General features: G+C 43.9%; 1 protein-coding gene across 2 annotated transcripts in view; it reads right to left on the bottom strand.

Annotated features, from left to right (window-relative positions):
- The window catches only part of NPC1 (NPC intracellular cholesterol transporter 1), a 32,628-nt gene extending 20,949 nt beyond the window's left edge, over positions 1 to 11,679 (bottom strand). Inside the window, exon 1 of one of the 2 annotated variants that reach the window (XM_086890271.1) lies at positions 5,050 to 11,679. In XM_086890271.1, coding sequence (XP_086746397.1) covers positions 5,050 to 5,715 — 666 coding nt within the window. In that variant the 5' untranslated portion in view covers positions 5,716 to 11,679. Of the gene's footprint in view, positions 1 to 4,027; positions 4,568 to 5,049 lie in introns of those variants that run through there. The other variant, XM_023921122.2, reaches the window with a different exon arrangement.
- Between the last annotated feature and the right edge of the window lie 363 nt (positions 11,680 to 12,042).

Genomic DNA, 12,042 nt, shown 5'->3' with positions numbered 1-12,042 from the left:
ATGATTCTGTTAGTACCAGCACCAGAAGTGAATTATCTCTTCAAGAGGAAGCACAGATTCACTACTATTCTTTCACAAGGGCAAGGAATTTGGAGCTGCTTTGCAATGCCCGTGAGAAAAGGATGATTTATTTCTTCAGTATCAAGCTGGCTTCCGTGTTTAGTCTGGAATGGTTTGTAATCATCCTTTCTAAAAAACACTTTCTGTGCTTCATTACATCTTGTTATCTAACACTTTTTTAAAACACACAAATTCATCAACCTACTCTTTAGTGGAAGTTAGCTTCTGCCAGAGTGGAATGTGTGGGAAAACTGGTAATGCAGTTTAACAGTCACAAAAAACTTATCAGGGCACCTCTTGAACAGAAAAACTTGAGTAGACTTGAGCTACCATGTCAGTCTGACTGATAGCTCAATTGTTTTAAAAACATTATCTCTGTTTCAAGGCAGCAGTTCCTTGGTTATAGTTACATGGATAGAAAACAAAATACAATCTGTCTTATGTCTATAAATTTACCTACAAGAAAGAAGTCATCATTTTCAGGACAGAACATCAAACAACTTACTTCCACATGACACTTGGTAATGTACCAAAAGGTATCCAGCTAACTACAAAAGAAAAATAAAGCAAGACGAAGTTTGGCCTGGTAATAGCTTACATTTGAATTTGGATAAAGAATTTCAAATCACGTTCCTGAAGTTCCACAGCAATAAAACATACAATAGAAAAAACAATGTTTGCCACTCAAACTTTCAGCCTGTTTAAGGAAAAGCTGAACAGATCAGCTGCTTTAAACTATTAGAAGAGCACTTAGGTCTAGTGCAAGTCTCAACACTCTGTTTCAGTATTAACACCAAGAATGCAGTTTCAGAAACAGCTTAAGATTTTACATTTATGCCATGACCTAGCAGGATTTCACTAATGAAAGTGTGAGTTTGTTCCCTGAACCAGTAAACTTTGGGGATGCTTGATTTACAATGGTTGAACCAAGTTACTAAGCCTAAAAAGCACCAAATCATTAGACATCAACAGCCTAAATTGAACAACACAGCTCTTGAACATTAATAAGCTAATAGCCTGCTTACCATTGAGTCAGCCCCAAAATACGGGAGAGGGCTGGCCTCCTATGGCTGAGGCAGCATTCAGGGATACAAGTGACTAGGTAACTACTCCACTACCACAGATATGATAGAGCAGACAGTTCTTTCCCCCTGAAAACCCTCCAATAAAACCTAGATTAAGTTACAGAGTAAAACAAGCAGTTTACTCTTTCCATTCTTTCAGAAGAATGCTCCTGTGAGGGTAGGATAAGATAGGGATGAGTAAGTGTGGTTGTAAATAAGTCATAGTTAACAAAGCTGCTGCTTGCAGAGTCAGACTTTTAGGTCAGGTAACTGCTCACCTGAGTATTAAGTTTCTTAAGTGGGTGAAAGCCTAGCCCCAAAAGTAACAGAGAAATGCTAAGTTGAACACAACTGTCTTCTAAACAAGGAAAAATACATTAAATACTTAAAATACTCCATAAGTAACACAGAGCTCAGTTCATGGGGGTTTTTTCTGCTTGTTTTCCTTTTAAGATCACATGACTAAGTACTTCATATATTAAAATGTGACTTTCCTAAGTACTTCATAAAGCAACAGCAACATAACCTTAGATTAAGGCTGTTCCTTCCTGCCTTTAGCATATCTTAGAAACCACTTGTCAGAACACTAACCCTTAGTACATCCTCAGAGTTCAGAAAACTGTATTCCTATTTCTGGCAAGCTTAGTCTGTTTGAAGAGAAATTTCATCTCAGGCAAAGGCTTCAGAAGCCCTCAAAGAAATTGCACATGAGCAAGTATGAACATTCTACAAAAGTTCTGTTAAGAGTTTTCTGGTTCCTAGGCATTATCATTAATTTGTAATAGTGTGTTCCAACAGATCATAAACACATTTACTTCAGCCCAAGTTTCTTCAACTGCAGGTTGAAACAAACTGATAATTTTTGATGCTTCCAGCAGCATTTGCTGCCACCACCACCAATGAATACATAGCTGTTAAAAAGACAAAGAACAATGATGATGCTGTACACAGAAACAGCAACTGTTTGTGGGTCTTACAAATACCAGATGACAAGTGAACACTGTTTGATTCTTCAAACTAGGATTACTAATGTATAGAAAAGGCAAGAGCATCAGATACAGCTGTTTCCCTTTCCTTCATCTAGGATGATGCATCTGGGATCTTACAGGGCAAAAAGATCAATCCAGGAAAGAGCACACTCTTCCCCTGCACTCCCTTAATATTTGCTATTGCCAGCTAGGTTGAGAGTTCTAAGGAAACAATACACCACCCTTAATAAATGGGAAAACTCGTTTATGGAAACAAGTGACCTGGTCAAGTTCAAAGATCTGCCCCAGAAGTTGCATATTACCTCACAACCCCTCCTACGGGGGAGAGACCCATGGAATAAAGGAAACTTTACAGGTTTAGTTCTTATTCTTTGTCTCTTTCAGTAACTTGTTCAGAGGCAGCCAGTTCAGAGCCATGCCTTATCTGCCAAGCTCCTCCTGTTCCTTTGCTCACCAGCAGGAGACTGTTTCCTTTCAGATGGAAAAATCATTACTACTCCTGGTCAGGCAAAGCAAGCCACAGTTCTGGAGTTGTCCAAGCACATTATAGATGTCATAGTAAAGTCAAAGTCAAGTAGGAAGAGAAAGTTGCAGTAACAGTAATAATCCAGTATCTGTGTTACCTCCAAGCTGATGTTACCTCCAAGGAGGCATGCATGATCGGGAAATGCAGGGCCCCCAGCTAGCACCTGTCCATCTGCACCAAAACAGCTCTGATGTCCCGCAGGTTAACAGCACTAATAATACTGCACAACACCTGGGTTATTTTGGCTACTGCCCACATAGGTACTACTCAGTTCCACCAGTCACTCCCTTCAGTCATCTCTCCCCTTTCTAAGGCAGCTTCCTCACTTTCCATCCAGAAAGGCTGAACAAGTCACTCCTGATTTTCCAGGAAGTAATTTAGGTGAAGTGGTTACTGTCTTGTTCTGGAGCTACACTGCCATCCCCGACAAGGAAACGGCTCCAAACAAGACATTTCAGAACTTCATGTCCAAGGTCAGATAACACCACACTGCAGGCCACGTGGCATGAGCAGCACTTAACACTTTCCCATGAGATTTCAGAAAATCACATATAACCCATGGCTTGGGATCCCAGCTGCTGATAGGAAACCCATATCCAACCTTGACTACCCAGTGACTTAACAAACTTGTGTTTTAGTACAATTAGACAAAGATCAATTGCAATAGTGGCCATTAAGCACAGAAATACCATCTAGTGCATTAGGACATTCATAAGAAAATAAAACAGTAATGGATAGCTGGCAGAAATCTTGCAGCATGCACTGTTCAGAGTGAAAGATACAGGCTGAACGCTTCAAGTTTATTGCGAACGTGAATGTAATGCAAGAATTGTGAGCTGAAGCACCACTCCAGTCCACCGACTGCTTTGAAACAGAAAAAAAAATGACATATGGCACTTTGGACTACAAACATCATAACTGAAAGCACAAAACCATTACACCACCAGTACATTTGAGGGAGAGAACAGTTTACCTTTACAATGCTTCACTTTGGCAAGCATCTAACACTATATAGGCTCAGTCTGTATAGACTGAAAGACCAGCTTCTGTTTAAAAGATATCAAGGGCCGTCTTTGTGAAGTATCAGGCTGTAAATAAGAGTTAATGGCAAAAATCCCCAAAAAACCAGATTCTGCCTTCTTACAGTACACAACTGAGATCTGCATGGTTAGAGTGATTTTGCAATGTTTACTTCAAGGGACCACAAAGCCTCTACAAGGATTCCCCTATTTATTTGGGGAACTTGTTTCAAGTTTCCTGTAGGTCAGTATCCTCCTGATAAGGAAAGCATTCTGTCATTTCCTTACCATTTGGAAGATGAGATCTCCCTCCAAAAAGCATTACATAAAGGAGCATTGGTTAGGGGTGAAGCATCACTATTTACTCACCTGAAGATCATGAGTCACTACTAACAATCACCTTCTCCAGTGGTAATAAAAGAATTAATTCCTCCATTTATGTTCAAGCTCTTAAAAGTTGTTTTCTTTTTTTTTTTTTTAAGAGGATATAAGAACAGCACATACACAAGATGACAAACTCCTATGTTTAAAAAGGGCTAATCATAAAACTTGACCTAGAAAGTATGTTTTCAGCGTAGGTAGAGAGGGGAAGAAAGCCAACCAGTAAGGCTTACGAGACACTCCTTGTTTCTCCAGAGGAATGTGGAGTATCCCGCTCCTATCTTGCACTACAGCATAACAAAACATGACTGAGAGGAGTGAATGTTTTACCGTATCTTTTCCTAAAGCTCTTAAGAAGTCCAACACACTCTAGCTCTCGATTTTATGGAAATATGTAGTCTTACTACTGGCACATGAATAAACAGCACCTCTCACTCCGCACAGATCATTACTTCCAAGAAGCCTTCACCTAGCTAAGTTACACTCCAAGCAAAGCGAACCAGACACCGAGGACATCTGCAAGCCTCTGCCGAGCATGTGACTGCGTGGCCACTCACATGCACTGGGCATTGCATAACCAGGGCACGCCACGGGAACGCGGCATCCCGGGGGCTGCCGCTGCCGGGTGCGACCGCAGGGGACGGGGACTGGGCAGAGGCTGAAGTTCGCGGCTGCTCCCCGGCGGGCCTGCTGTGCCACCGGCTGTCAGCCCCGTCCCGACGGGGACCAGGCGCACGGGAGAAGGGGAGCGAGCCCCACCGGGGACGAGGAGGGGACACCCCGGTACCTCGTTTCAGTTTCGTGCCGCCCCGAGCCCGAGGGCCTAACCCGGGACACCGGCACCCTTATCCAGCCCCGCCGCCTGAGACACTCCCGGCCGCGGGATGCGCGGGGGACACCGTGGGTCCCCCCGTCCCAAGCAACACCCGCGGGATCCCGCTGCCCACCCGCCGCTCCCTCTCCTCCCCACGATGCCGGGAGGCCCGGCATTCCCCACTCCACGGACTCACCCGCACGGGCGACAGAAGCAGGAGTAGGACAAGGACGCCGAGGCCGCCGCGCCCGGGGCTGCCTTGAGGGGTCCCCATGGCGGCGCGGGCTGGAGCGCGGATAACCGGCAGGCGCTGTGGGCAGCAACACCGAGCGGCGGCGGATGGAAACAGGAGGAAGGCGGCGAGGCAGCCGCGCCAGCGCAGTCTGGACGGGCCGCTCTCGCCTGCCCGGGCGGAGCTACCAGCCCCTTGGAGGAGAGGCCGAGAGCCGCCCCAGCGCCGCCGCCAACCGCGGCCGCCGGCCCGCCCCCGGCACCGCCTCACGCCGCACGGCCGAACCGGTAACACCCTCCGTGGTACCGCCTGCCCAGAAACACCGCCCCCGGCACCGCCTTCCCCCCTCGGTACCGCCTGCCCAGAAACACCGCCCCCGGCACCGCCTTCCCCCCTCGGTACCGCCTGCCCGGCACGGCCCGTCCCGGCGGCGGGTGGGGCGGCTGTCACGCCACGGCCGCTCCGCGCCGCACAGGACACGGAGGGGGACGATGCTGTGTGGGGCCTCGGCGGGAAGCTCGTCCCGGTGTGGGAGGACAGCCGTGCCCCTCCGGGATGGACCATCTCGCCCAAGCTGTAGCGGCAACGTCCGGGCGCGGGAGTGTTAATCGCGTTTTTTGTAAATATCATAAGTCGCCTTTAAAACCTTTGGATTTGGCAAAAGCGCCTTAATTTGGCTTCAAAGTCACTGGCTGGTGATTTCTAAGGACTGGTCTCGCAGCCCCGCGCCAGCTGCAGGGATCGGGAGCCCCAGGCTGCCCGGCCAAGGGCCGCTGTCCCGGGGCTGTGGCCGCTGCCCGCTCCGCTCCCGGCGCGCTGGCACCGGCTGGCCTGACCGCTGTCGCAATCAGCAGTTCTGGGAGTGCTGGCTGTGCTCTGGCAAAGCTATCTGCGTGTTTGGGCTCTGTTACCTTGGGCTCTGCTTGTTTGGACTCCGGGATCAGTTCGGGACTTGGCTGGGAGGAGGCACAATAACAGCAGGGCGCGAGTCATTCCCGTCCATGCAGTCTCTGATTTCCCCACCTCTTTATTGCCTTCCGCGACACTTTATTGCCTTCTCAGACAGGTTACGCGCATTGCTGTGCTAGAATAAAACATGTAATTTAGCTGATATTGCCATCTGCTGACGGAAAAGCAGACTAGTCTGGGTGTCAGAGCATCACGGGCTGGCGTGTTGGTCGGCAGCCTCCTGGGGGTCGCGTAGTCCAACTTTCCGCTGAGAGCAGAACCCGGCTAGAGCAGGTGGCTCAGGGAATTGTCCGGCTATGAATAGCTTCAGAGATGGAGATTTCACAGCTTCTTTGGACAAACTCTTCCACTGAGTGACCACACTTGGAGTAAAATGTCTTTCCTGTATCTAAAGAGATTTTTACATCTGGAGGCTGTTGCCTCTTAGGCTGTCATGGTGCCTGACTGAGAAGAGCGTGACTCCTCCTTCTCCACATGCTCCCGTTTGGTAGCTGCAGTGATTAGCAAGATGTCCCTACAGCCAGCTTTCTGCTTCGGGCTGAGCAAACACAGCTCACGGCTCCAGCAGCCCCGGCAGTAAAATAGATTCTGGTACAGTATGTCGGTGTATTTTTATTTGTTTTTTTCCTTTTTTATGTTTATCTGTTTGGCTTTTGTTTGTGTTTTTTTGGGATTTTTTTGCTTCTTCTGGGGAGCCTAAACCGGGACACAGCACTGCAGCTGTGGTCTGCCATGTCCCGAAGAGTGGAAGAGCCCTAACCCTTGACCTATTGACCACCCTCTTGCTGATGATGCAGCTTTCTGACTCATGTTCAGCATTTCACCCAACCACCCTGTTCTTTTCTTCCAAACTGTTTTCCATCTAGTCACTGCCCATGTTGTATTTCTTTCTGTGGTATTACTCCACCCTAAATGCAGAACTTGGCATTTGGCAAGTGCCAAACAAAGCTAGAGTAAAAGTTACATTGCATTTTAATTTTCATGTCATAAATAACAAATTTATTCAGGACCATGGAGTGTGATCCTAGAAGCAGGAGAACTAGTTGCCATGTTTTCCAGGCACTCCACTTAAGCAGATAATTCAGTGGGCATAGTGGCAAGGTAAAAAAATGCAAGAATCTTGTTCCAGTGCTTGTGAAAAAAAAATCAAGGATAACAAAACTGACTGAACAGAAATGGTATTTTCTTTCTGTATAAATTACATAGTAAATAAGTTAATTAAGGATGAGAGCTGAGAGAGAATCAATGTGGAACAAGTAAGAGGGAAGCTACTGCAAAGACAACTTTAAATAATTAAGTCCATAACATCACACTTGTCTACCACCTACATCACAAACAGAGAGAAGAAGTGGTATTTTAATATTTAGCCAACTCTCTTACAAATATCTCTAAATGGCTGACTCAATTCACATTGTTACTCCAGTGCAATCTCTCAGAGTGCTGCCTTTTTGCACTTGCAAGCTGAAGTGGTGTAGGTATGAAGACCAATTAACAAACACTGAAATCTTGTGTAATGGCAGATGCTGAAACTCAAACAAGTATCTGTTTTTATGTGGCCTCTGTACCCTGGCAGCCAGGTGGACAGAGCAGGGTATGCCTTCAGTCCTGCTTCAGCCATTGGTCTTGGTCATGGCTCTGTGCCAGATTTGGGGGATGAGGATGCAGAGCTCTACCTGGCAGCTCATGGGCATTTAAGCAAAATTGCATGAGTGTTATCTGTGACAAAGCTGGCACCATTGACTGTGTCACCTAAAGGTTATCTTGTTCTTTGTGGGCAGGGAATAAGTAGCCCTGAATAGTTAATCCAGGTCAACATACTGACAACGGCTCCTTGTCTTGTCTGTGATACACATGGCTCAAAAGAGAACATTCCCATTCTTGCCTGCTCCTTCAGAAGACATTTATCAACTTCTGTTTTATAAGATCCCCTTTTAAACCCAGGATTTATGTATAGCTGTTACGGACTTGGAAGGTTTATGGGAAACACTTTTTCTGTTTCTCAGCATCATATACAAAGCAAAAATTTCCTGCATGGAAGAAGAACCTGCTACTAATTCACAGAACAAGTCCTTTAATTGTCCATTAGGGTGAAATCAGCCCTTTCCCTCCCTAGATACCCTGAATGGTGTAAAGCTGCCTGCCAGAAAGCTCATGTGAAATAACTTTGTTGTGTTCTGTGCCTTTGATGGAAAGCCAGGAGTGTTGCCTGCAGAGGTGTAGGCTTTACTGTGTATCCATCCTTTTATTCAATGCAGAAATGAAACCTGTGTTACCACTTCCAGTAGAAACTGAACGCCTAGTGGTAATGATCTTGCAATTTCTAGATGGCAATCTGTCTGTAGAGTTACTTGTGCCTACAAATGGAAACACAGTACGTGACTGTTTTGCAGCAAAATCAATTAAAATGTCTATTGCTGTTTATTCTCCATAATTTATAATGAGCTTTTATTATTTCTATTGCAATAACACCCAGAGGTACTTGCAAGGACTGGGAACTATGGTGAGCAACACCCTGCACCAGCACATGGGAAAGTGGGATGTTCTCCTTGGGGATGCCTTGCAATCTGTGTGCAGACAAGCTGCAACAGGTAAGTGAGAAGTTTCACCCAGTTTCTCACACCTCTGGGTTTTTTTGTAGACTCACTCAGACAAAACTGCTGTAGCTTGTTCCAAGACTGTTTTTCCAGCTAAACCAGAATAATGCCGGTACTAAACAAACCTGGTGCTTCCTATTTGGTGTTATAAAGTAATCATATTCTTTTGATCAGCTCCCGTTTGTCTGCCTCCCTCAGCTGTGGAGGCCTGCTTGACTTTTAATTATACTCCCAACTCAGTGTACCTGTTATTTTGGTCAGATGCTCTTGGCTTCAGATTAACCATGTGCATCAAATCAAAGTGAGGGGGCTGAGAGCAATGTGTCTGATGCTGCCAGCGTTCACTTAAATATGCAACTAGAGTGTCAGGTGATGCTTAATCAACTCTGTTTATCATCTTTTCATCTTTCTATCTACCCTACTGTATTTTGCTCCACCAACTTGTGGCAGTGTATCCTTATTTACCATTCAACAGTTCTACAGTCACTCCTTAAATCACATCTTTTCTGCATTTATCATTGAAGTAATTGAAATCTGTTCATTTTTATTACACTTAGGTAAAGTTATTTATTGCATTCTAGCAAAAGCTTGGGACTTGAATCAACTGAATGTTTGTTCCAGCTTTGCCACAAACTTGCTGGATGAAGTGGACAAGTTCCAACCTAGCCAGTGCAATTTCTTCTTCTATAAAGAGGTGCCAATTGCGTGGCAATATGTGGCCTAAGAGCTCCAAAACCAGTGGTGTCAACCACTGAGCTGTTGAAGGAAAACACTGTAGAAATGCAGCTTATTATTGAAGCAGAGTCTGCAGACACTCTGCACTTACTGCTGTCAGCAAATATGTGCAGTGTGTCCTCATGCCAGACACGGTGCATAAGCACTGATATGGTCACAAATTCGAAGTTTGAACTACTAACAGCTGTGTATGGCTTGTATTACCATAAGTTTACTGAGCCCTTATAGCACCATGCTGCCACGTGGTGACAATTTGCTGTTCAGCTGGAGAATATGGGCAGAACTTTCACAGAGGAGTGCCTGAGGGCACTACCAAAATCTGATTTTTCAGGAGGAACAGGAGATGGATTTTTGAACTACAATTCACCCGAGAAACAGACTGATTTTGATTTGAAGACATTTTGTCAGTTTTATATCAGTTTGTCCCAGGTCTGATGCAGTAGCATGGCCAATGCACCACCTGCAGAAACTGTTCTTGGAGTCTTCAGAAGGCAGAATAATTCTTCTGCCTCTTATGCAACATATTCCAGGCAAGCAGATCATGAGGTTGTGATTTCACTTTTTCAAGGGGATTATAAGAGCCTATATCCATATGCTGGATGTATGCATACATGTGCATGTATATACCACAAAAGAACATATGTGCAATCTGTATAAAATTGCACTGTGGGTTACTGACATGCTCCATCTGTGCATCCAAGACATTTGCCATATCAAAAAGTTGTGTCCCATGTTCCTTCCTCACTTAGCTATGTTCTGCAACAGCACATCGCAGATCACTCTGCTGATCCTTGTTCCCTGGCAAGGTACAGCGCTATCGCAGCTCTGGTGCCAGTTTTGAACCAACTGACTTGACATTAAAAGCAGGACATTAAAGCATTAATCCAGTTAAAATGCTTTCTCAAGATTGTGAGAGCAAAGTGGATTATCTAGAGACAACTTAGGTATGTGTCTCAGATTTCACTTTACCACAGTTGCTAGGCATGTGGTCCTGTTATTGATGCCATGAGAGTTAGCATCTCTCTAGGTAACAGAGGAGGTGAAGCAAAAAGTGTATTGATTCATGTTTCTTAAGATCAAAGGGACTATTATGATCATATAGTGTTAGTTCCTGTATATCATATAATTTCATCCAGTAAATACTGCATCAAACACAAAATGTTTCAGCTGATACACATCTTTCAAAATGAAAAGTAATTTTTAGGATTCTTTTTTAACTCAAATGATGAAGGAACCATCTCAACAATTTTTTTTCTGAAATAATTATCCTCAATGTTGCAAATCCGCAGCTTGAAGTTTGCATTTGTCTAGCTTCAGCCTCTTGATACTGTTTTGATATGCTTTCATGTGCAAAATTAAGGAGTTTTTCACTCCCAGAAATCATACTTTGTAGTGATTTAGGCCATGAACAAGTCACAGTACTTTCCTTTTATATTTTCTGAATAGAGTGAGATGCTTTATTGAGTTATGGCTATAGCAATTTTTGATGATGAGCTACTCAAAATGAAGCTCATCACAAAAGATAATTTTAGGAATAAAACAAAAAGCCTGGGATGTCAAACACAGTCAAAATAAGTCAAAATATGTGCTTCAGTGTACACTTTTTCCTTTTTATAATGCACATAATCCACAGCACACCATAAGCATATCAACAGGGTGTCGATTTTTTTCAGCTGAAATATGTCACATCAGTGTAAGGGCCAGTTTTACATCTAGGAATAACAGCAGAACCACCAAGATATGTTTGACTAACTAATTAAAAGTACTGTCTTATTCCTTTGCTTCCTATGTTATTTTTAATAATCTTCCCTTCAGAGAGATCAGACCTAATGGATATTCATGTAAAGGACAGTTCATCAGTGATGTCTGGATCTTTGAAATAAACCTTGTTATGTTATGCTAAATTAAGTTTTCCTGTTCCCAAGCCAGACCATTAGTTTTTGTTATTTTTGTCGGGTTGGTTTTGTTGGGGTTTTTTTTTCCCTTTTGTGAATGCTATTACATCTGTGTAGACCTGGAAAACTATAACAGTCTAATCAATCAAGTGTAATAGAACAAAGTGGGTTTTGTGTGAATACGAAACTAATTCTGGTATTGTAAAACAACTAGAATATAGAAGAAAGCAAAGAAATGTAGAAGTATGCAGAACAAGATTATCTGAGTAGTATATTTTTGTTGAAATTATATGGAAAAATGTATTTTAGTAAAGCAGCACTCCTGTTTCAGAATATTAGTCTCACACAGAGTTACATAAATTTATATATGCTTTATCAAATGCATAAAAGGTCAGGTCAAAAAAAAAGAGGTGGAATTCAGAACAGTGTGAAACTCTCATGACATTCCCAGGGGCCAAAAGCAGAGCTGCTGTGACAAGGCACAACTCCATTTCGTCCCAGTGTGCAGTACAGTATCTTGTTGCTGGGAAAAAGAGCCTGGTGTATTACCTTTGGTTAGGCTTGTAGCAAACATTAGCATTCTAACACCAATGACTCAAGGTTTCCAGACAAGGGCTGTATTTTATATCTGCTCAGTGTTCTTAACAAATGAAGTACAAATGGGCTGGGATTTGTGCTATTTCATTTTCTGTACTACAGTTCTGAAATTTCTGAGACACCAGATTTGGTTAACTTGTGAATTTTCCAAGAGTCACTAAGACTGG

This window comes from Cyanistes caeruleus, chromosome 1, assembly GCF_971803275.1.
Source record: "Cyanistes caeruleus chromosome 1, bCyaCae1.hap1.1, whole genome shotgun sequence".
NCBI classification, from domain to species: Eukaryota; Metazoa; Chordata; class Aves; order Passeriformes; family Paridae; genus Cyanistes; species Cyanistes caeruleus.
Note: the sequence above shows the minus strand (reverse complement) of the source record. Positions and strands in the feature narration are given on the sequence as shown.